Genomic DNA, 25,593 nt, shown 5'->3' with positions numbered 1-25,593 from the left:
ATTTTACTTGCATTGAAGCTGAGAGCTTCTGAAGAAAGCATTTGACTCCAGGCCTCACAGATTTGCAATGTCTTAAATAGGCAATCAGCCACTTCACTTGCTTTAACCTGCATCAACGAACAGTTCTGTCTTCTCTCGCAAAGTTTAAATCCATTCAAGGGAGTTTCCTGGCAACCAGCCCTTATTAATAAATCAAGCCCAATCTAGGCCAGGACAGGGCATCTTGCAAATACTTCTTTTGCTTGAGAAGGGACACTGGCTCTAGGCACACAGTAAACAAGCTGCTTCTCTCTCTGAAGCTCTGTATTCACTGGATGGATCCCGTCTGTCTCCCACAGGCCCTGGGGGGCCTGGTAGGCTCTCACCTGACTCTCCACAATTGGGAAGGGAGTGCTGCCCTAATGAGCTCTCACCTGGACCTTCCTTGGGGTTACTGGACTAGGGTCACAGCAGCTGGGCAGCAGGGCACAGAGCTCAAGTAAGGCTTGCTCAGGCTCTGCTAGGCACACATTGGAAAGTTTCACTTCCTATTCCACCATAATACCATTTATTCCCAGTTCATTGCTCATGCCTGCAGGTGGAAGTCTGAGTTGTGTGTCTAGACGGAGCTTCTAGTATGTCCCACCCAGAGTCCTGCGGTTCCTTCCAGTCACAGGAAAGGGAAGGAGCAAGGCGGGTCGGTTGTAAGGCTGGTGGTGCTTCAGCTTTGAGGAAAAAGTGATTTCACTTCAATAGTAATTCTAACTAGAATGGATAAAATTGAAAGGGCTGACAATCCCAAGTGTTGATAAGGATACAGAGCAGCTGCAACGCTCAGTGTTTGCTGCTGGAGTGGGAATCAGAGCCACCACTTTGGAACCATCCAGCAATTGCTCCAACAATCCCACTCCCAGGTATATGAGCAAAAACGTGAGTGTTTATGTTCACCAAAAGACATGTAGAAGAAAGTTCATAGTGTTGTAATTCACTTTTTTTTTTGAGATGTAGTCTTGCTCTGTCACCCAGGCTAGAGTGCAGCGGCATGATCTCAACTCACTGCAACCTTTGCCTCTTGGGTTCAAGCAATTCTCCCTGCCTCAGCCTCCCAAGTAGCTAGGATTATAGATGCCCACCATCACACCCAGCTAATTTTCGGATTTTTTAGTAGAGAGGAGGTTTTGCCATATAGGCCAGGCTGGTCTTAAACTCGTGACCTCAGGTGATCCACCCACCTTGCCCTCCCAAAGTGCTGGGAATACAGGTGTGAGCCACCATGCCTGGCCTGTAGTTCACTTTTAAGTTATTTTTTTAAAAGTAAAACATTTGAAGCAGCTGCCACCCAAGTGTAGAATGGATGAATAAATTGTGATATAATCATGGAATGAAATCAGACACAGCAACTGAAGTACGGCTAGGGAGAACAACACGGATGAATCTCACATGCAGGAGGCTGACCCAGACACACAAGAGCACATTCTGTGTGATTCTACTTATATGAAATTCAAAAAAGGCAAAACTCAGATAAAGATCAGAATAGTGGCTGCCTCTGGGAGAAGCCACCACTTTGGAACCATCCAGCAATTGCTCCAACAATCCCACTCCCAGGTATATGAGCAAAAACGTGTTTAATCAAAAAATATGTTCAATCATCTAGCTGAACACATTAGATCTGTGCACTTTGACTATAAGTTATACAGTAACACAATAAAAAAGAAAAGAAGGTGCCTACTGTGTTTTCTTTTTCCCAGATGACCAACTCATTTATCTGTTTTTTTTTTTTTTTCACTATTCTGCTGCTTTAGCAGATTTGAGGTGACTTACAAAGATTTGAGGTGACTTACAAAGGTGCATGGTATATTTATGAGGGAAGAAATCTGGGTGATGTTAAAATGAGGGCAGGAAAATCAGTTGGAAACCAGATGTGAGGATGATCTTCACTATTTATGTCAGGAAGTCCTGTGAACTTCCAATGGTGAACTGAACAGAGCTTCCTAGCAGTCAGTGCAAAGAAGAAACACAGCAATTCCACACCCCAGCGTTAACAGTCCTGTTGATCAGAAGCACAGGTAGTTTTGAGATCTAATAGAAACTTTTCCTGTATCATTTCAGAACAGGCAACTATGTGATCAAACCCCTTTCTATTTGTTTAAAACTTTGTCAAACATCCCAGGTTTGACCCTGGATGTCTGAATCCCCTCAGCCCACGTTTCCACCTATGCCATGCCCACACTGTCCCCATAGAATTTAGGGTGAGGCAGCATCCCAGTGATTGACAGGCTCCTCCCTAGACCCTGTTTACTTTCTTGGGTGTGGTTTGGGGGAAGCACTGTTCATGAAGGCTGGGTTTCTGTTCTTTGGGGTGCCCGGCTTGCCACTCTTGTTTCTGGAAGCCAGGCTGGCATCCTCAGCCCATGCATTGGCACTCAGTTCATCTTCTTCCCGGCTGGCACTTCTCAGTGGCCTCAATCCTTCCCCAGCAGCAAGTCTGCATGGGGCAGCTCCCCGGGGGCCGGACTCTTTCCTTTTTGGCATTTGGGTTAGTGGATCTTTCCACTTTCTGGCTCCACTTTTTGAATTGAATTCATATATTTTCCCAGTCACTAGTGAAGAAAAAAAATACAACAATCACATAAACCAGAAAATTCCAATGACTGTCTCTTCCCCCACTTCTACGCTGCTCTGTTCTGACTCCCGAGGGAAGATGAAGCTTACTAGAAGATGCAAATCACTGACACAGACAGCAGGCGGCTGAATATCACCGCAGTCTTCACCAGCCTGCCCTTGCCACCAGCCATGCTGCCCTGACCGCACAGGTAGCAAACAGCAAACCTCTCTGGATAGAAAGGTTTAGGAGTGTCTCAAGGACATCTCAACTGCAGGATGAGAAGGCCATGGAAATCTTGAACTCTGTGCAAGCTTCGGATAAATCAGGTTCAGTTTCTAATGGAATTACCCATTACTTTCTGATTTATTTTGTTTGTTTTAAAAGACCCCTGAATTCCTGCTACAAAAAGGAATTCATCAACTGAGAAGGAAAAGGCTGATTTTTATTTACGTTAGGTTAGCAGCAATTTTTAGACACACACACACAAATCTGGCCCCACTTGAGATGATGCAAGGAAGCCATTTTTATTGTGGCAGAGCCAGCAGTCCCTAATTGATTTAGGCCAGTTGGCTCATGTCCTTCATTTTTTTTTTTTTTTCTGTCTCAACTACACAAAAACACAAAAATCCTCCCCAGCCTTTTGCTTAGGAAGATCAGGTTTAAGGCAAGCCCTGGGTCCTTGCCATTCCCATACAGCATGAGTGGCCTCTCAGCTCAGGATCCCACCAGCACTTAAGCTAATGTGGGCACATTATGGTAACAAGCACCTAATAATAGAGGGAAATTTAATTCCAGCAGCAGCAGCGGCGGCGGCGGCAGACTCTTACTGGAGAAGAGCCATCCTCCTTAGGAGGAGAACCGGTGCCGTTTGCATGTGAGGGTGGCAGGAAGCCAACACACTTGCCTCCTGAATTTGGTTTCCTTCCCTTTATTCACGTCTATAATTGAGCCTTTGTAAGCGGAGGGATGAGTGTAAAGGAGCTAAATTTGGAGCTGATTTCAGGGGCTGATGAGAGCTCCGCAGGCCTGCTCTACCTTACGCTCATATTGCTGACCAAGAACAAATGATTGGCCCTGATCTAGGGAAAAAAGAAGCTACACTTGCCATGTCTCTGTATCTTCCACTACTAATAAAACGCCTTTAGAAGCATCCAGAAAGGATGTGGATGGAAGGGGGTACAGTGAGTACCAAAGAGCAGGAAAAAAATGTGGATTCCTGGATTCACCAGTTCTCTCAGCTGGTTTGGAATTTAGGAAGGGAGGCGAGAAAGAGGCATGGCCCTTGAATGTGAGCCTTTCGGTGGAGGCCCACGGAGGCCCCACGTCAGCGTGACCTGTACTTGAGCGGCTGCAAGCCAGCTGGGTTCACAGCTGATCTCACATTGTATTTAGCCTAGACGGGTCAGCACTGGAAAGACAACATAGCCAAACAGATTGACAAAATGAGTTAAAAGCAGGATGGATAAGGTCCTCCATGCTTCTACCAGTCTGGAATATGACAAGCATTCTTACGGTGGTATTGCCTCTTAATTACCTGGATCTATGGCTTCTCCATCAAAGACAGTGTTCATCTGGATAGTTTCCTAAGGAGAAGATAGAGATGGCATGGAACGCAACCCTACATTCCTTCTGCCTGGCAAGGCCACGCATCCTCACAACCCACGGGTCTTACCCAAAGCCTGCTTGACTTCTATGTCTTTTTTTTTTTTTTTTTTTTTTTTTTTTGAGTTGGAGTTTCATTCTTGTTGCCTAGGCTTGGAGTGCAATGGCGCAATCTCAGCTCACTGCAACCTCCACCTCCCGGATTCAAGTGATTCTCCTACCTCAGCTTCCCAAGTAGCTGAGATTACAGGCACCTGCCACCACGCCCAGCTATTTTTTTATTTTTAGTAGAGACAGGTTTCGCCACGTTGGCCAGGCTGTTCTCAAACTCCTGGCCTCAAGAGATCCACCTGTCTCGGCCTCCCAGAGTGCTAGGATTACAGGTGTGAGCCACTGCCCCTGGCCAGTTCTATGTCTTTAATAGGCACTGTGCTACATGGTGAGGACACAGCAATGAACAAGGCAGGCATGGCTACTGCCTGTACAAAGCTTGCCAACGACAAACAGGTGCTGCAATGCAGAGTGATAAGACTATGATGGGGAGATGTAGGGCGTAACGGGGCACAGGGAGGGTAGAGGGGACATTTAAACCAAGCTTGGGGGTTAAGGAAGCATCCTGAGTAAATCAAATCTGAGCACAGAAGGAAGAGTGAAAATGCCACACAGCACAGCTAAGACCTACACTGTGTCAGTGGATCACTGTCGTGTATTGTCAAGGTGGACACAGGTGAGCTCCTAGGTGTCCATACCTCTGGCCCTGGCACTCCGGCCCTCCCCTGTGGCCTCCCGCTGCCTAGGCCAATGCAATGTCACATCTGGGCCTCATCTGAGTCCTGGGCTCCATTTCTTTTCTCTTCCCTGATCTGTCCTCAGTGCCACCCTCCAGATCTGTGTAATGCACCTGTTCCTTGTCCCCATAGAAATACCCGCTTCCCTCACATACTGCCCTCTAGAGATGCCAAAGTCAGAGTCATTAGCACAGTAAAAAAGATTGTGTTTGGAGTTTAGCAAGCTTTCTAATCCCCAGTTTTTATCACTTAAAGGATCCTCGGGCCAGGTGAGGTGGTTCACACCTGTAATCCCAGCCCTTTGCGAGGCCGAGGTGGGTGGATCACCTGAGGTCAAGAGTTGGAGACTAGCCTGACCAATGTGGTGAAACCCTGTCTCTACTAAAAATACAAAATTAGCTGGGCGTAGTGGTGCATGCCTATAATCCCAGCTACTTGGGAGGCTGAGGCAGGAGAATCGCTTGAACCCCGGAGGCGGAAGTTGAGTAAGCCAAGATTGTGCCATTGCACTCCAGCCTTGTCTACAACAGTGAAGCTCCATCTCAAAAAAAAAAAAAAGAGAGTGAGGTAGAAGAGAGACAACTTTTCAGCTACACTGTAACATTTTGCATTTGTGTGACACTTAACAATTTTCAAACTGTTTCTCCATCTGTTATCTCAGGGCAGGTGTCCTCACCCCCATTTTACAGGTGAGAATCTAAATCTCAGAGAGGCCAAAGAAAGTGATAAGGCTAAGTAGCCAGAGCCAACCCCAGACCAGGCAGGGCCCTTTCTCTGTCACTTTTCTGTAAGGTAGTGGAAAAGCAAAGAAAATTTAAATCAGCCAGGCACAGTGGCTCATGCCCATAATCCTAGTACTTTGGGAGGCTGAGGTGGCTGGATCACTTCGGGTTGGTAGTTCAAGACCAGCTGGGCCAACATGGTGAAACCCCAACTCTAATAATAATACAAAAAATTACCTGGGAGTCGTGGCACATGCCTGTAACCCCAGACACTTGGGAGGGTAAGGCATGAGAATCACTTGAACCTGGGAGACAGAGGTAGCAGTGAGCTGAGATTGTGCCACTGCACACCAGTCTAAGCAACAGAGTAAAACTGTGTCTCAAAAAAAAAAAAGAAAAGAAAAGGAAAAGGAAAATATTTAAATCTCATTGGACGCTGAAGCACTAGTTTTGGTCTTTAAGCTTCATTCCCCCAACTCACTCTCCTAGAGAGCTGGTATAGATAATAAACACCACTACTCAATATTTATGAAATCCAGTTCTTCTGCAAATATATCAGCAGGCATGTTCAGTGGAGGGAACAAATTCTATCAGGAGCTCGTCACACAGTAGTCTGTTCCAGCGGCCAAACGCAAGCATCTCCCTGAATGATAAACATGACCACGAGGCTGTGGCAGGCCTGCCTTCCGGGGAGATGGGCGTCCCATCCCCCAGCGTCTATGCCAGGTGCCCCTCGCTGTCCATACTCACCACCACCACCTCTCTCTTTGCATTCTTCATTTCTGCAGAGAACAGAACAGGCAGAAGTTAAGATTCTTGGGCATTAAATTGACCTTAAAATTCTACCCCCACAATGATATTTCCCTAAATAGGCTTTGATCTCAGTCTTGCAGACACAGCAAAGAATTGTTCTGTCTGTAGATGTGTTTGTTGACAGCTTTCCATCTTCTCAGAAACAAATACATATATATATGTATACACACACACAATAATACACACACGATTTAATATTTTTTACTCTTTTTCTAGCTTATTATCAGTGGACCTAGGAAACTCGCTTTTAAATGGCTTTTGAGATAAGAAAGAAAGATTGCATTGGATATCTCTGTTCATAAGGCAAAGATTTTGTGCATTCATTCCCCACGCCCTTTAAATTTTATTTTATTTTGAGACAAGGTCTCACTCTTGTTGCCCAGGCTGGAGTACGGTGGCACAATCACAATTTGCTGCAGGCTTGACCTCCTAAGCTCAACTGATCCCCTCAGCTACCTCCCCAGTAGCTAAGACTACAGGCATACACAACCACACCCAGCTAATTTTTTTTTTTGAGATAGAGTTTGGTTCTTATTGCCCAGGCTGGAGTGCAATGGTGTAATCTCAGCTTACCGCAACCTCCACCTCCCAGGTTCAAGCCATTCTTCTGCCTCAGCCTCCTGAGCAGCTAGCATTACAGGCATGCGCGGCCACCACTACTGGCTAATTTTGTGTTTTTAGTAGAGATGGGGTTTCACCATGTTGGTTAGGCTGGTCTCGAACACCTGACCTCAGGTGATCTGCCACCTCTGCCTCCCAAAGTGCTGGGATTAGAGATGTGAGCCACTGTGCCCAGCAACCCAGCTAATTTTAAAATTTTTTTTCTACAGACAGGGTTTCACTCTTGTCCAAGCTGGTCTCAAACTTCTGGGTTCAAGTGATCCTCTAGCCTTGGCCTCCCAGAGTGCTGGGATTATATGTGTGAGCCACCATGCCTAGCTCCCAGTTCCTTTTAACAAGTGGAATTAGAGGCAGTTTGTGAAAATCTCACAAAATCATCTCTTTCAATATGATCAATAGCCATTATAATAAAATTTCTAAACTTGTTTAGATATGCCTTAAGCATGTCAGACACATGCCTGTGGAGTGTTTAAAGCCAGCGTTTTTTGTTTTAAATAAAAACACTTCCCATTTCTTTGTCCTGCCTCCCCCCATACCATAGAGTCTACTTGAGGCCATGCCAGGACACCTTATCAGGCCTGGAGCTGCTCGGATGGATCTTCCCAATCTGCCCACTTCCCTAAAGCCACTCAGCTCCCTTAGCCCATCTGACTGCCCCCATCTCCCCCTTCTCACTAGTCTCACTAACCTAAATAATTTGTGGAAATGATCAAATCCGTTGGAATGTGAGAATCAAGTATTATCTACTCTTTCGAAAGAGGCCTGTGTCCAGCACAAAGCATTGGCTGTCCTCAGGACACCCGTCATGGGCAGCAGTAAGCAGGTCCTGTCTACATTTAACACGTGGAGAGTTCTTTCTTCCTGTGCCATGTGGCGAGGGACAGACCTACATGTTTAGCTGAGCTGACTGGAGAGGGCTCTAGGTAAGACACAGGCAGGGGACCAAGGTGAGAGACCCAGGCAGGCCAAGGGCCTGTGCCCCCGCCCTTCCCCTTCTCCGGCTGCATCTGACTTCTGTTTCCTCCCATCCACGGAAGATGCAGCTGAAAACACTCTAGACGTGATCACAGCCTGATTCTCTGCCTAGTAGATGCCTTTTTATGTAGCACAACAGAGCAAGCAAAAAACAACAGATAAAGGAAACAGGTAGTGTACATACCTCCTTTCTTTGTCCTATGGGGGGAAGAAAAGAACGGATATTAATTCACCTGAAAGTATGCTGCACTGGTGCACAAATGACACCATGGGGTTCTTTGGGCAACTCTGCCCTTCGAGATATGGGGGTCGACTGAAAGAGAGGCCAGGGTTAGGGGCCAGAAAGAAGGCTAGACCACCATCCCTGCTTCAAAGAAAGCAGCTTCATCACTTTGGACTAGGGAGGTTCTGGGAAGCTGATGAGTTAAAAAGTATCACCTTATAAACTTCAGGGAGTACACTGTCTCTGATGAGAACACCTGGTGAGGACATGACTGCCCCAGTCAGACTGCCCAGCAAGTCTCCCTGCCCTATCCCTTTCTCCCCAAGAGCCAGCAGAGCAGAAAGCTCGGCTCACAGCAGGGAGGTTTGAGAGCTGGCAGTTACATTTTGGTTTCCTGTCACATGAAGAGCTGGACTTGGACCCTACGACCTTTCCCATGATCACCTTGGATTCTATACCTCTACACTCTAATTTTCTTCTTTGCTACTTAACGAAGGCTGGCTGTCATATGGTACAACTAATTTCCAGAGAGGCTGAGTCTGAAACTGGTTTTCTAGCTAGTTTTTTTTTTTTTTTTTTTAAGTCAACCATGTTGAAAACAATATTTACAACATAAGTTAAAAGAACCAGGTTCAAGGTGAACATTTAACATTTAACCATAAATTACATGAAAGTTGCAGTGTCTATTGGATTACTTCCTTCAAGAACTGCTATCCAAATCCCATTACAGTACACCACCATCCTTACAAGCAATTACTCTTTTAGAGCTGTTTTTTTTTTTAATCAATTTGTGAATAGAGTTCAAACAAAAATGCCTTCTTTAATTTCAGCAGATGCTCGAGGATTTCTTACCTTGAAGTCAAGGTTGCCAATAGCAACAAACTTACGTAATAAATATGGCAAAATGCAATGCATATCTTTATGCTAATGCCTTGTACTTTTATAGTCTTTCATCCATAGATTTTAAATTATTTGACAGGTAATAGTTAATATTTAAAGTACCTTTAGAAGGCACACATGTCTTATCACCCCCTCTTTTTGCCATTGAGAGATCCTAGAGCTTAGAGGTTCCAACACCTCAAGACGTTTGGGCATAGCGCTCAACTTAGAATCTAGAATCCTGAACTCACTGGGACTCATCTGTGAAGAATAAGGAAAGAAGGTTTTTAAAAATGACTGGGTAGTGTACTAAGCATTCACCCTATATCAGGAACGCAGCCAAGTGCTTTGCATTTGCTCATTTAGTTGATTAAGTTTACAAATAAGAAAATTCAAGCTCACAGAGGTGGTCACTTGCTCAAAGCCATATTCCAAGAAAATGGTAGAGCTAAGACCTGAGCCCAGGCCTCATCTAGCTCCCAATCTCAGGCTCAGAGCCATCTAAGCGGTAAGTTGTAAGAGCTGCCAAGAATCAAGAAGCCTGGCTCTAGGAGAAGTCTGTGATTCTTTGGTGCTCTCTTCACGTGGCTCTACTACCTCACTTTTAGCCAGTGAAAGACACATCGCAGATTGGCACAATAAGAGGTATATTAGTGAGCAGGTGAAAATTGGAAGGAGAGGCAACGGCCTGCATCTGCAACCCTTAAGACAGACTGAGCCCACACGCAAAGCACCAATAATTATTTAGTCACACAAAAACCCAGCTGAGTCATTGGAGACAAAAGCCTAATTCCCTTATTGGTTTTTCATGCTTGCTTTAATGCCATACTGTCCTTTAAATATTCTACCAATAAGGGCACAGCATATTCTATCACTATTTACAACAGGGCTTTTCTGAAGGTTTTATCCAGGGCAAGGTCATCAGAAGGTTGATGCCCCAGTGTCACTGAGAGCCCATCACGGACAGAGTAGGCTGCCAAGGAAAGCCAACAGGATGGTCTCGTGGCCTAGCAGGTGACAAAGAGGGTGCACCAGGACTGCGGGGAGCTGGAATCCCTTCCCCCATAGCTCCTTTTCCTGCCTTCACTCCAGGTAACCTGCCTGGTAGAGAAATCCTGATTCTCCATTTTTCCTTCTCCAGTCACCAGAAACCGCGTCCTAAAGGAGGTGGGGAAGAGGACCCAGCCCACTGGCGACTTACAGAGCTTTCTTGTTCTTCCCAGTCTTGCCGGCGCAGTGTCTGTAGATGGCTTTGGCCAACAGGATGACCAGGGACACCAGGAGACCCAGAAGCAATATGGAGCCCACAGTGATGACAAAAGGCACGTACCATGCGGACGGAGAGTAAACGTTTTTCCTCAGGACCTGGTAGGTGACCCTGGGCTTGAACAGCAGAGAGCAGGGAGGGTGAGTGGAGGGTGGTAGCGATTTTGCCGTTCAGCACTCTCTGTCGCTGTGTTTACTCCGCTCGCTGTTCTTGCTCTATAAATTGGACATCTGTGTGCTCTCAGTTCTTGCTGCTTCAACACATCACCTTATTTATAAGCTTTGCAGACGTCCATTAGATCAAACCCAGAAATTTTAGGGACCGAAAAGCAACTCCAGGCCTAATTTTATTCTCTGTCTTCCCCTTCCCCAAAACTAAAAAAAAGCCCATTGGCTTTTTTTGCTGCCATATCTGGGCATAACCCAGGGACGAATATAGCCATTGTCTCTCACCAAGAAGGCATAAGCCACATAAGTCTTTTTTTTTTTTCTAACACCTTGTAGGCTTTTCAGGGTTCTCTCAGCGACAAGCTGCCACTGCCAGAGGAGTGAGCTGACGGCACAGTGAAGCCTCAAGTTCAGCATCTGTTTCCTAGAGCTGGAGACAGATACCAAACAAGTTACAGAGGTTTCAGAAATGGAGATGTCACCATTGGGTCAGGCTCTGAGCCCAAGAAAGGTGGGAACTCTTCACTGAGGGGAGCCTACCCGCTCCTCCCACAAGGAGAGTCCTTAGGGTTGCCGGATGCTTCCATTCATTGGGGTTCTATTGACTCGAGCACAGGAGACAGAAGCACGAACCAGCTCCTGGAATAAACTCTGAGAAGAAGCTGGCCACCTCCATGGGGGGTTCTCTAAGGTTCTGATTACTTTCCTTCTGGCATGCTGCAGGTATGAGGGCTGCTGACCAGGGGTGCAGCTTCTATTAGGAGGAGGAGGAGGAGGAGGAAGAAGGGGGGCAGATGAGTTAGCAAGCCAGTTCCTCCAGGGGGCAGGGGAGATAATCCTGTTGTCAGATTCCAGGCTCTCCCTTCCCTCTACAGATCGATTCTGTGATAGCACCTGGTCATTTTCTTCCCAAGCTTTTCCCCAGTCTGTGTTTACTTTACCAGTTTGAATACTTGTTTGTAATCTATCTCCCCCTCCAGATCAGTGGCTCTCAGACTTTAATGCACATCAAAATTCCCTGAAAGGCTGATTAAAAACACAGCTCACTGGGTCCCACCTCCAGAGTTTCTGACCCGTTAGGTTAGGGGATGGAGTTGGGGATTCCAGGTTCCTGCATCCTCCCCTGGAGGTCATGGTGATGATCATGGTTGGGTGACCTATAACTTTAATAATCTATAGTGGGCCTGAGAATTTGCATTTCCCACCAGTTTCCAGGTGGTGCTGATTCTGCTGGTCTAGGGACGGCACTTGGAGAACCACTGGCCTATACCATCATCTTCCTGAGAGCAGGCATCATTTTTGACTTGTCTGCTAAAGTGACTGGCACACTGTAGGCATTAAATCGATATTTGTAGATTGGATGAACTGTTTTTGGAGTGGAAGTGGGGTGTAGGGCACAGATTGGCACGTGAGACTCTTCAAAAGATGTGGAAAAGAGCACCCGGCAGCAAATAATCTAATTTCATGGACATAGACTTGCAAAGACTCATCTGAACAAGCAGAGAGGAGTTGTGAAAGTAGCAGCTGGCAGCATGCCCATGAAAATCAGCTCCTGTGCCACAAACCACACAGATCTCTCACAGGTCTCTGCAAAAACACGCACTCTTCTCTACCAGAACAGGAAAAGTGAGTGGTTTCATGAGTCTGAGGTCTCACCAGATTTTTGCCACCCTGTAGCTACTTTCCCCCAGCCCATGGCTGCCATTTTTGGCAACATCGTAATACCTTAACCCTTTTCAGTCCACCCCACGTATCTCCCGGGGGGAAAGAAGTCTGTCAACGTGACTCACAAGGGAACGTGGCTGGGGATTCCAGGTCCTAAAGCCCTTACCCTGGGGCTTGTGGTGATGACTGTGGTTGGGTGCGGAATGACTTTAATACTCAGCGTCACTGTTCCCGTCTCAACGAGAGCCTCGGCTTGCTTCCTGCCGGACAGCAAGTTGTCATCCGTTACGTAGACAAGTAGCTTGTAGTCCCAGATCTTATCAAGCCCACCAGCATAGTCAAAGCGAGACGTAAGCAGCAGGCGTGTGACGTTGGAACCAGCATTGGGAGAGAAGGTGAAATGATTGTTGACGTTGCCTAATGAGATTTGACGCAGGGGTGTTGGTAAAAAGAAGCAAAGAGAGTAAGAAATAAAGGTTTAGAAGAAAACTGCATTCAATCGTTTTCTCAAATTTCCACACCTCAGGTGTAGACTATATCTCTGATATACCAGAGCTGGATTAATTATATGCTATAGGCTTTAACTGCACCAGAGATGGCATTAGTACAAAGAAACCCTTGCTCACCACCAGCGTGGCTGCAAACGAGGCTCAGTAGAAAAGACAATAGGACAACACCTATAGCCCAGGACCATCTTGCTGAGTATTAAGCAGAGACTTTGTAACCCTGCTGCAGCCCCTTCTGATTTATCATCCAGCAATTATTGGTAACAACATGTGTAATTCACACCTAGACAAATGAGTGGGCATCAAGAGGGTGGAATAGGTCACATCCCTAGCCATGGACCAAGTTCACAGCATGCTTTTCTCAGGACCTGGTGGGTCACACTGGTTATGGATGTCCCTGGAGTCCCCCAAAGGAAGGTGCCTTCTGGCTTTGCAGGAATTGCAGCCCCAGGTCCTCCTGAACCCACCCCACCACACCCCCAACCACACACGCAGCTCTGCTGGGGCTCATGGCTCAGCTCAGGGAGCCTGGGGCAGAGGGGCTGTGAGCCCAAGCACACGCCTGCTCATTCCTCCACTGGCTCCAGACTCATTACTGACTGAACACCAGTAAATGGAGCAGGAGATGATGCAATTTTTGTTCCCTTAGCAGCAAAATGTTCCATAAAGGCCTTAGGGCTCTCGGTATGGATTATTTCCATCTTCGGCAACTGCAGTCTCGAGGCAGCTTCTGCCCCTGGGTTTTGTGACACAGCCAGCTCGAGAGGCTTCCCACTGTTCGAGTTCCTGCTCCACAAAGGGCACAGCAGGCAGCAGGATGGGTTTTTACTCTCACGTGGAATTGTTCTGCTTGTTTGGGTTTAAATCTCTGGCCCCAGCACTTCATTAGATGAGCTATTTTGGTCTAATTTCCATTGAGGGGTGCTCTTTTTTCCCTACAATGGTATATTTTTAAAGAGAGAAGATGAATGGAGCAGAAGAGAATTCCTGAGGACACATTTCAAAACGCACTTAATCTATTTAATCTATTATTATCCAGAGAGAGGACTGGGATTCCCTGCCCCCACTACAAGCTTTCGGGAAAAGAGGTGGTCGAAAAGTTGGACTGAACTTTTTCTAATGATACCAATATGCTTTCTGACTCATACTGTAGTCAGGAATTGGGGGGTGGGGTTCACCCATTTCTTGGGCCTTTGGGCTGTTGCGTAAGGGGTCTGTAGCAGTGAGGAGAGAAAGGGAAACTGAGAGGAGTGCTAGGAAGCATAGGGGCCGCCAGACTCTGTATCTCTGCTTTCCTCATTCAAATACTTCCCCAGCACGCTGGGTGCAGTGATGCACACTCGTAGTCCCAGCTACCCGGGAGGCTGAGCAGGAGGATTACTTGAGCCCAGGAGTTCAGGACTAGCCTGGGCAACATAGTGAGACCCCATCTCAAAAAATAATGCCTTTCCCACTCCCATCCCATTTTGCCCAGATCAGTGTGTGAGCACAGACCCCCACCCTGGACAACTTCAGGGTCCTCAGAGACAGGGCCACCGTCATTGATGCCGAGTGCTATACCTGCACCAATGGAGTAACGGAAAGATCTGGGGCTGGAATCGAGGTCAGTACACGTCAGCTTGAAATTCCGAATATTTGTGCCAACTTTCAGATCCACTGGGAGGGCCAGGAAATAAGAGTTTGGAGTACAAATTGGCTTTTCATCATTTTCTTCAAGGATGTTCACGGTAACCTAGAGCAGCAAGAAGGTAGGTGGTCATTCTCAACAGCTAAAACTCATTGCGTGCTTACTACGTGTAGGCAGTTTTCAGGCTAAGTACTTTTCCTAGATTAGCTCATTTAAACTCACGTGAGATAGATGACATGATTATTCCCATTTTATGGATGTGAAAATTGAGGTTTAGAGAGACTAGGTAATTGACCTAAGATCACTCAGCTAGTGAATGGCAGAGCTGGGACTTGAACTCAGGTCTGTCCTACTCCAAATCCTATGTTATTAAATCCTACACTGTGTGCATGTGTGTGTGCACATGTATACATATATCTCACCCTCCCCACACACATGCATGCGCCTGGACACATAGGCTCACTGGCAGATGATACTGAATTGTTTTTCCAGGAAGGTGCAAGTTTACGGTGACTCCATGGGCTTCCTTGCCTGCTGCTGCTTGTGAATTGGAAGGTTTTTTTTTTTTTTGAGACACAGTCTCACACTGTCACACCCAGGCAGGAGTGGTGCTGTGGTGCAATCTCAGCTCACCGCAAACTCTGCCTCCCGAGTAGCTGGGATTACGGGCGTCCGCCACCATGCCTGGCTAATTTTTTGTATTTTTAGTAGAGATGGGGTTTCACGATGTTAGCAAGGCTGGTCTCGAATGCCTGACCCCCTCCGCAGGCCTCCCAAAGTGCTAGGATTACAGGTGTGAGCCACCGCACCTGGCCTATAAATGGAAGTTCTTTAACTCCGGCATACACAGAAATGGCTCTCAAGCCTGGCTCTGCTTCCTTGGGCCCACTTCAGATTAAATAGATTGGACTCTCTGGAGGATGGGGCCCAGGGCCTTCGTGTATGTTCTCCAGCTGATTCCAGTATACACCCAGGGCTAAGACCCACTGGGACAGAACAAGCAGGCCTGGTTAAACCGGGATCTCATCTGTAATCTGGACTAATAGCACTGTACTAAGCCCTAGGGCTAACCTGCCACAAGCAGGGGCCAGCCTATTCTCTTTCATCGCTGTCTTTTATGCCTGGTGAATGGGAATATAGCCTGGGATGCGTGCCAGCACAGAATTGTACAATGTCAGCCCCGAAAGGGACTTGCGTGATCATTTAGTTCAGCACCCTTTTTTAAAAGCTTATGAATTTTGAGTCATATTCATGCTACCTTTGAAATTTGGGATTTCAGCTATTTCTGAGCCTGGGGATAAATTGAAATGTTCATTCTAGTTAGCTCCCAAAGTGAAGTCCATTCAAAAAAAAACAAAAAACAAAACAAAACACCAGCATAACAAACACTGCAATTATCTCCAACTTTCCTTGGGTAGCAAGGAAAAAGCCAAATCTTGCACATCATTAAAAGCATCATCCCATTAATTCAGAGCAAGCCATTGGAGGAGCCAGACTGTTCAGGCATTGGATCATCGGGTGACTCTTCATTTAAGAGACGGAGAAATAGGGACATGGAGATAAGCATTGCTCAGACTCCCTCGGAAAATTGGGATCAAAGTTGAGAAATGAACTCGGTCTCCTGACTCTGAACCAATCTTCGTCGATGACTGCCTGCTGCTGAGAGTTCATTTTGCCTTCATGCTTTCTTGCTTTACTAATGGGAAGGACCAGGGAATAGTTTGGTTTTTGTGGCTGTCATGTTGCCCTTGGATCATCCAAACCACTGACAACACGGACCTATTAGACCCTTGCAACTCGAGGTGTGGCAGGGAACCAGCAGCACTGCCCCAGTTGGAAGCATGGCAGAAATGCAGAATCTCAGGCCCCTGATGCACTGACTCTGAGTCTGCATATGACAAGATTCTCAGCATCAAAAGTTGGGGAGCAGCTAGCAGCTCAGCAATGGTTTTAAGATCTACCCCATCTGCTGTGTGTGGGGGCAGGGTAGGAACACGGCATACCTGCTCCTGGGGAGGAAATGCGTAACTCCAAAACCACACTCAGCATCTGGGCAGTGCACATTTCACCGCCATCCTTCAGTGAAGGCAAAGTGGGATTTAAAGGGCCACAAGAGGAACTTCATCCCACAAAGTGGCTTTATGGGTCCACCAGATATTCCAGTATCTGGCCACCAATTTCAGTGCTTCTTTCTGTCACCCACAAACTTAGGCCTCAAAAATATGTGGGGTTGGGCACAGTGGTTCATGCCTATAATCCTAGCACCTTGAGAGGCTGAGGCAGGTAGATTACTTGAGGTCAGGAATTCGAGACCAGCCTGGCCAACATGGTGAAACCCATCTCTACTAAAACTACAAAAATTAGCCGGGCACGTTGGCGCACACTTGTAATCCCAGCTACTTGGGAGGCTGAGGCAGAAGAATCACTTAAACTCAGCCGAGGAGGCAGAAGTTGCAGTGGGCCAAGATTACACCACCATACTCCAGCCTGGGCAACAGAGTGAGACTCTGACTCAAAAACAAGAAAAGAAAAGGAAAATGTGGATCTTTATTTCCCAGGGCACCTTTACTTGTTTCCCCTCACGTCCACAGGATGTGCCCTGGGAAGCTTCCTCACTGCCGCATCCACACTCTGGGGGTGCCAGAGAGGCCCTAGGTCAGCCAGTTGGGTTAATGGGACTATACCAAGCAGCCCCACTCACAGTGACAGAGCTTGTGTCCTCGCTGTTGGTGGCCTGGATTCTGAGAATATACACGGGGGTTGTTTCATAGTCCACTTTAGTTACCAGCTGGAGTTCTCCTGTCTTGGGATTAATCCAAAATACGTTCGGGTACTGGAGGCTGGCCCCTCCGGTGGAGATGGAGTACACGAGGCTGCTCTGAGGGAGGTCTTTGTCAGTGGCTCGCACCTGTCCCACTCGGGTTCTGGCTGGAGGAATAAAGTAACTGCAGTAAGTTCGGCTTTTAGCGGGTAGGGAAGGATGACCCAGGAACAGATGTCCTCACTGCCGTGGGCAGAAGGACTTCTGGAGGCCTCCTTGCTGTCCAAACTCGGTTTTCTATCTTCAATTCTACTAAATTGAAATAATGCTGACCAGCACCCACCAGGTAACTGACCCTATGATCCAAGCAGTCCTGTGAGGTGTACTAGACAATTTATGCCCCTCCCTTTTTTTTTTTGAAATGGAGTCTCACTTACTCTGTCTCCCAGGCTGGAGCTCAGTGGTGCGATCTCAGCTCACTGCAACCTCCACCTCCTGGTTTCAAGCAATTCTCCTGCCTCAGCCTCCCAAGTAGCTGGAATTACAGGTGCCCGACGCCAGGCCCAGCTAATCTTTTTGTATTTTTAGCAGAGATGGGGTTTCACCATGTCAGCCAGGCTGGTTTCGAACTCCTGACCTCAAGGGATCCACCCGCCTCGGCCTCCCAAAGTGCTAGGATTATAGGCATGAGCCACCTCGCCCGGCAATTTATGCCTTTATATAGACTCCAGGGACACCAATCATTTTGCTCTCATAAACAACAGAGCCAAGAACGTGTATCCTCACACAAACATCTCTTTGCAGCAGTGTTGTCTAAAAGTCCTGTGTGTTTCAATTTTCTGTAATGAGCATGAGTTGCTCTTATAAAAATAAACAATTTTGAAATAATTTCACAATTGGTGATTACAGATTATAGATTTTTAAATCCTCTTCCATTTTGCTAATTTTACAAATACTGTTGGTGGGGTTGCTAGCATTCTGGCTTGCTTGTTTTATAGGAGTTCCTTCCCATAAATTACATTCCTCAAGGGCAGAAGCCTTCTCTTGTTCAATTCCAGATCCCCAGCACTAAGTGTGTGACCCAAAGTAGGTGGTCAAAGAGAACTGTAGTAAGATCTGTGAGTTCACAGAAAGCCTGTTCCTTTCTGATTTGCTATTCCCTGAATAAAGTATAAGAAATTAAAAGCATTTTCTTTGGACCTTCATTTTGCATTTTGCTTGAAAACTTAATGTCAGGAAATGGAGACCATCCTGAAGAGAATGGATCATTTGAGAGGGAGTGTTTTGGTTTTGGTCTGATTTGTTGTTGTTGTTGCTTTTAATATGAAAAAAGTATCCATGATCTAAAGATGAAAGGCTGTGGGAGTCTATTACACGAGAGCATTTACAGTATTATCTTCAAGCTGAGAGGGCGAAAGAGAGGCAGACAGTGAAGCTGGAAGTGGGGAGTGAGTCTTTTCCTTAATGGGGGAAGAGTCTGCAAAAAGCAGGGTGTCGTAAAGGGTAGAAAAGAAGGCCTTCAGTGAATCCCAGCAGGAGAGAGAGAAATCGTCTTTATTTTGTTTGTAAATGAAGGAAATACAGAAATGGGAAACGTTTTCTCTGTTGTTAAATTTCAATTCTGTGGGTGAGCTGGATAAAACTCACAGTGGAGACCAAGAGAAAACTTAAGCTTCGAAAAGGGAGGGTTAGTGGAATTGGGCAAACAGACAAGGAAGCAATCAGAGGCTTCCGAGAAAGGCAGTTTCATCAGCAGTTTTCAAAAGTCCAAGTTTCACCTGAAGGGCTCCTCAGCAGCAAGGAAAATTTAAAAGAAATAAGAGGTGCAATAAATACTAATCAGCTGTGAATCACTGTGCAAAACAGCACACGAGGCCTCCAGAAGGGAGCTTTCCACTCCAAAGAACACGCGTTTGGACAGAGTCCATCAAGAGCACTGTGGTCTGTGACTTTGTGACTTACCCGGTCTTCTTTCTGACACAGAAAATACGTAGGATGGCCTATCAAAAATGAGAGGAAACTCATTTTCTGGGCTTGTTAGGATATAAATGTAGATGTTATCTAAAAATGGAAATAGAAACACATTTAATCACAAGTTCATGCTCATCCATTTGTTTATTCAACATCTTTAAAGACTCTCCTGTGTACAGGCTCTGCGCATAGGGGATACCAGGTGACCAAGCTCTGGGAACTCCTGCCTTTTAGATGCTGAGGGTGGTCACCCTTTGATAGGCACATGAGCACACAGGGCACTACAGAACGCAGAGGAGAAGCAGCTTCCAGGAGAAAGTAAAGCTGAACCTTACAAGGATAGAATTAGACAAATGGGCCAGGGACGAGATTGGCGGGGCGTTGTAGGCATATGCAAAAATGCCAAGGTATAAAACCACATAATTCATTCAGGAAAACTTCAAGCTGTTTGCCCAGTTGGGAAAAAATGGTGGCTTGGGCCAAGCGAGGTGGCTCACGCCTGTAATCCCAGCACTTTGAAAGGCCAAGGCGTGCAAATCATGAGGTCAACAGTTTCAGACAAGCCTGATCAACATGGTGAAACCTTATCTCTACCAAAAATAAAAAATGAGCTGGGCGTGGTGGCACGTGCCTGTAATCCCAGCTGCTTGAGAGGCTGAGGCAGGAGAATCGCTTGAACCTGGGAGACAGAGGTTGCGATGAGTTGAGATCGCGCTACTGTACTCCAGCCCGGGTGACAAAGTGAGTCTCCATCTCAAAAAAAAAAGGTAAGGCGGGGGGGGCTTTGAGGCAGATGACAGAAGGTGAAGCTGGAGAATTAATTAAGGTGCAACAAATGATGACAATTCTTGTATGCCAGGCCCAAGAGTTGGAACTTGAACTTGACAGCTACAGGAGATGCTCAAAGGCTTTAACCAAGGAAGTAATATGATGACATTTGCATTTCCTGAAAAATCATTGACAGAAATATGGAGGATGCATTGGAAAGTGGTGAGACTGAAGGTAGAGAGACCCTTCAAAAACCCTTAAGTGTTGTAATTCAGTCCCTGGGTGAGAGCAGTACTAGTGAGATGGGGGACCTAGTACAATACCTAGTACTGCCCAGCAGAGTTTAGTCATTGATAAGAAAGACACTCACGAAATAAAACAAAATGATACTTGCTTTTATAGTAAGGGGCCCCCACATCCTGCACCTGGATTATCACCACGTATTTATTGCCGGCTGCTAGATTACTTGGATTTTCATAATCTAGATCACCAATCAGCTAGATTAAAACAGAGATAGATTATACAGATTAAACAATCCTATTTATTGGACTGAGAGAGACATTTTCATGTATTGCTACTGGATATGTAAATTGGCAAAACACTTTTGGAAAACACTTTGCCCATAAAAATGAGGAGCTTTAAAAAGTTACGACCATACGTTTGCTCACTGCTAGCGAACTTGTTGAAATAATTTACCAGGAGAGAGAATCTACGTACAAATATGTTCATTAAGCACTAGTGCTCAACAGCACAGGATCACAACTTCAGATTCATTGAAGAAAAGCACAAAATTGAATCTTATATGTAGGGCTGCTTCATCATAGCAGTACCTCCTTACTATCTGTGGTTTTGCTTTTGACAGTTTCAGTTACTTACAGTCAACCGCAGTCTGAAAATAGTGAGTACAGTACTATAAGATATTTTGAGAGAGAAAAACACATCTACATAACTGGTTTTCTTTATTCTTCTTTAGAGATAGAAGTCCCCTTCATTGCCCAGGCTGATGTGCAGTGGCTATTCACAGGTATAATCATAGCTCACTGCAGCCTCAAACTTGTGGCCTCAAGTGATCCTCCCATCTCAGCCTCCCAAGCAGCTGGGACTGTGGGTGTGTACCACCATGCATGCCACATAACTTTTGTGATAGCATTTTGTTATAATTTTTCTATTTTATTGTTCATTATTATTGTGAATACTTACTGTACCTAATTTATAAATTAAACTTACTATAGGTATCCATGTATATAAGGAAAAAACATAATGTATGTGGGGTCTGGTATTGTCTGTGGTTTCAAGCATCCACTAGGGGTCTTGGAACATATCCCCTGTGGGTAAGGGGGCAATACTGTATTTAAAATACTTATGCCGGCTGGGCACGGTAGCTCATGCCTATAATTCCAGCACTTGGGGAGGCTGAGGTGGGAGGACTGCCTGAGACCAGGAGTTTGAGACCAGCTTGGGCAATATAGCAAGACCCTATCTCCACAAAGAACTGAAAAATTAGCCAGGCATGGTGGTGCACTCCTGTAGTACCACCTGCTAGGGAGGCTGACATGTGAGGATCACTTGAGCCTAGGAGTTCGAGGCTCTGGTGAGCTATGATTGCCACACTGCACTCTGGCCTGGGTGACAAAGTAAGATGTAGTCTCTTAAAAAAAGAAATAAAAATAAAAAATACTTATGCATATATGTAGAAAATACACATAAAATATATCTACAGAAAAAAGACAAGAGGGAATTGTACCAAACTATTAACACTGATTAGCAGTAAATGGTGATGCTTTTTGTGCTTTTACATTTTCTACAGTGAACATGTATTAATTTCCTAAACAGAAAAAAATAGAAACCATTTTTAAGATGGTACTATGAATAAAGTGGGTGAGATGTTCTTGGGGGTTGAAGAAGGGTTCGGGGTGTGAGGTGGAGAAGCAGCACGGTGAGGGGAGCGGGGCAGGCGGCTGGCTTCCCTCCCTGTGGCTGCTGCTTTCCCAGCCCTTCCGTTTTTCTCTTCTCCTTCCCCACCACCCTCCAACAGAAGCTCTGAAGGAAAGGTCTAACTCAGCTCATTGGGACCCACTTTTCATGCCCATCCTTCTTCCAATGCAGCGTTTGTCCCTTGGAGTTGCCAGCGAGGGGGCTCCCTGTACATCCTCGCTGTCTCCCTCTCCTCTGGTCTCCAGTGGTTTTACAGTGTGGAATTTATCTGCACACGCTCAAGGCCCGGCCCTGCTTTCTCTCACCTCACACCTCTATGGGCCAGGAGTGAGCACTCCAATAAACAAAAGTGCCTGAGCACAGAGGGCACTGACATGTCTGTGAAGGCATACTAAGCAGGCACACGCACTGCGTGCTACCCGAGAAAGAATCCAGTCCTTAGCAGCCCGGGCACAACTATGTGTAACCAACGATTCCTGAAACGGGGTAGAATAAAGAGCGAATGGAGAACACAGACTCACTATTAAGCCTGTCAGTTACAGTCACTCTGAGAGGGGGTTACCTTGGAAATTTCTCTCTATGGGGCAGCAAAAGCATGATACATGTTGGACCAATTCCCGATGCCCTTTTAATGATGCAACGACCATTAACTGACCACAATTTTCCCAGAGCCAGCTGGATCCTGTAAAAATCTGCTGCCGCTCCCCACTCCAGATGGCGTGGTGAAGTTGAATCTGTTGTTTGGTGCCTCACTGTCATCATCAAAGCAGAAATTGTTCAGGTCAAGAAGCAACGTCCCGTTGGCTGTTCTTTCCGGCACCATAATGCTGGTGAAAAGACACAATTCAGTATTTCCCCCAACAAATGGTGATCGAGTGTTTCTTCTCACATGGGTCCTGGGCTAGACCTCTCTGCTTTCGCTGCAATTCAAAGTCAGTCCGTGGTCATGGCAGTCACCTCCTAACTGGTCTCTCTGATTCTGCCCTTGCTGCCTTTTGGGCTATTTTAAACACAGCAGCCAGAGGGATCCTGGTAACATAGTGTCAGATCATGTCACTCCTCTGCTCCTAAGTCCCAAATGGCTCCTCCTTTCACATGAAGTCCCACCTTTGATCAGAACCCTTCGTGACGTGCCCACCTTTTCCTCTCTGAACATCGCTCACTAGTTCTTCTCCTTGTTCACGCTCCTCCTGCCACTCTGGCCTCCTGGTGCTCCCTGAACTCTTCAAGAGGTTCTGGGCTCAGTGTCACTGCACTCGCTGTGGAATCCTCTCTCCACAAATACCCACGTGGCTCCCATTTAACTTTCTTTCATCTGTCTAATCAAATGTCACCTTATCGGTGAGGCTATGCTATCTAGAATGGCAGTGGTCTCTGGCTGGTGCTTCCTTTCCTGTTCCCCTCTTTATTTTTAATTCTTAACACACATCATCATCTGATACACCTTTCTGTTTATTGTCTATTTCCTTCCTAGAAAGTAAACTCTGTGAGGGCAGGGATCTTTGCATTTTTCTTGGCACACTCAATAAATATTGGTTGAGTGAATGAAAAATAGACTTATGAGACTAGCACAGTCATGAAGAAGAATATAAGAAAAATACAAATTTTACCTCCTGCCTGAAGGAGTTTCTAATTAGGCTAGGGCAAATCCCTGTACCCCTTGTCTCCCATGCTTTGAAGATTGAGAATTCCTTGACTTGTGTTCTAGTGGCTTTAATGGACTAGAAGGGCCTCCTAACACCATTATATTATTCATTCAAAAGAGGTTTATTAATGGTCAAATTTGGGCGTCTCAATCTCAGTAGACTCCAGGGTTTAGGCAAATAACACAAATGAGTAAAGCTACCCCCAGACTTAGAGCCTTCTAATGAAGCCCAGCTTTTGTGGGAGGTTCTGAGGAAGACTAATGAACACCTTGAGGTTTCAGTTCATTGAAGGCCTTTCTCATGTCTCCATGTCTCAGTTTCTCCATCTATAAAATGGACATAAATTATATCAATTCGTTTTTACTACAGAACGCACCATCCCCAAACTGAGTAAATTAAAACAACAAGCATTTATTATTTCTCACAGTACTATAGGTTTTCCCCCAGTCCTTCTGGTTTCAGTTTAGCTCAGCTGGTCTCCGTGATCACTGACAGCTTGGGTGGGGCTTAATGGTCTAGGATGGACTCACTCACATGCCTGGTGGTGGGAAGGTACTTGGTTTCTGTTTCTTGTTGTTCTTGTCTTCTGGAAGGCCAGTCTAGGCTCATTGCACGGAGGTCTCTGGCTTCCAAAAGTAACAAGAGAGGGCATGTTCCAATGCACATGCATTTTTCCAGCCTCTGTTGTATCATGTTTGTGAATGCTCCAGTGGTCAAAGCAATTCAGGTGGTCAAGCTCAGATTCAAGGAGACCCATCTCTTCTTTTGAGACGGAGTTTTGCTGTTGCTGCCCAGGCTGGGGGACAGTGGTGCAATTTCAGCTTACCACAACCTCCGCCTCCTGTGTTCAAGTGACTCTTCTGCCTCAGACTCCCAAGTAGCTGGGATTACAGGTATTTGCCACCACACCCGGCTAATTTTAAATTTTTAGTAGAAATGGGGTTTCTCCATGTTGGTCAGGCTGGTCTTGACTCCTGATCTCAGGTGATCCGCCCGCCTCAGCCACCCAAAGTGCTGGGATTACGGGTGTGAGGCACCGCGCCCACCAAGACCCAACTCTTGGTGGAGGGAATAGCAAAATCACATTGCAAAGGAGCATGCATACAGAGCAGGCAGGGAGGAATTTGTGGCTTTTTTTCTTTTTTGTTTGGGCTACCTATCTCAATCATATTTGCCTTGGTAGAATTTCTTACAAAAATATATCGTGGCTGTCATGAGAGTGTGCCTGGAAGACCTCCAACCACGAGCGCATAACTGACCATCGGCTTCAGCTGCTGGGCTCTGAAATCCACCACTGTGTTTGCAGTGAGGCCACGTACCAACAACTGGTCATGGCAAAGATACTAAGGTTTATTCCTATCCCATGTCAGCTGACACTGGCTCCAGGACCCCCAGTGGCCTAGCTGAACACTCCTTAGACGACATGGCAGCCTAGAACATGTCCATCTACCTTCCCTCCCTCTTTTCTTTCACCCAGGTCAGCCTTGCATGATGATCTGATGACTTGCCCAGGCTTGTCCATCTCTCTCCCCATTTTCTGCCACAGGCATCTCCCCTAATAATAGCCTTGCACATTTAATCCCATCTTAGCATCTGGTTCTTGGAGCACACAGTTCTCCCTGCAACCAAACTCTGCCCCCTTCTATGTTCCACATCCTCTTTTCATGGCAGATAAAATGGGCTCTGGGCTCAGTGCAGACGGCGCAAAGTCTGACAGCAAGGATGGTCATGGGCCACTGAGGATAACAGGTTTGCTGGCTGGAGTGAAAACAGGCATAAGGGAGTTCCACGATGCCTCATTGGCAAAGATCACCTCTGTATTTCAGCAGGATTGGAGTCTGAGCATTCCTGCCTTGATTGCACAATGTGGTTGCATTCATAGGGACTTAGAATAGATACCAACTTACTCAACACCAGCTTCATGCTGTGTCATACCAAGCACTTTAAAAACACTATCTCAAGCCTGGCGCAGTGGCTCAAGCCTGTAATCCCAGCACTTTGGGAGGCCGAGGCAGGTGGATCACGAGGTCAAGAGATCGAGACCATCCTGGTCAACATGGTGAAACCCCGTCT

General features: G+C 46.3%; 1 protein-coding gene across 8 annotated transcripts in view; it reads right to left on the bottom strand.

Moving 5' to 3' along the window:
• Window positions 1–1,901: 1,901 nt before the first annotated feature.
• Window positions 1,902–25,593, bottom strand: part of CDHR3 (cadherin related family member 3) — a 120,114-nt gene continuing 96,422 nt past the window's right edge. For 3 of the 8 annotated variants that reach the window (XM_037733831.1, XM_017515432.2, XM_017515433.2), the window contains exons 9-19: window positions 22,530–22,701; window positions 20,334–20,436; window positions 19,163–19,261; window positions 17,141–17,367; window positions 14,373–14,544; window positions 12,473–12,723; window positions 10,409–10,590; window positions 8,290–8,303; window positions 6,447–6,478; window positions 4,119–4,167; window positions 1,902–2,579 (exon numbers count right to left, since the gene is read on the bottom strand). In XM_037733831.1, coding sequence (XP_037589759.1) covers window positions 2,275–2,579; window positions 4,119–4,167; window positions 6,447–6,478; window positions 8,290–8,303; window positions 10,409–10,590; window positions 12,473–12,723; window positions 14,373–14,544; window positions 17,141–17,367; window positions 19,163–19,261; window positions 20,334–20,436; window positions 22,530–22,701 — 1,606 coding nt within the window. In that variant the 3' untranslated portion in view covers window positions 1,902–2,274. Of the gene's footprint in view, window positions 2,580–4,118; window positions 4,168–6,446; window positions 6,479–8,289; window positions 8,304–10,408; window positions 10,591–11,343; window positions 11,396–12,472; window positions 12,724–14,372; window positions 14,545–17,140; window positions 17,368–19,162; window positions 19,262–20,333; window positions 20,437–22,529; window positions 22,702–25,593 lie in introns of those variants that run through there. The other 5 variants (XM_017515434.2, XM_017515435.2, XM_017515436.2 and 2 more) reach the window with 5 other exon arrangements.

This window comes from Cebus imitator, unplaced genomic scaffold (genome assembly GCF_001604975.1).
Source record: "Cebus imitator isolate Cc_AM_T3 unplaced genomic scaffold, Cebus_imitator-1.0 Scaffold550, whole genome shotgun sequence".
In the NCBI taxonomy this organism is placed as follows: domain Eukaryota; kingdom Metazoa; phylum Chordata; class Mammalia; order Primates; family Cebidae; genus Cebus; species Cebus imitator.
This window is presented reverse-complemented; position numbering and strand designations above follow the sequence as displayed.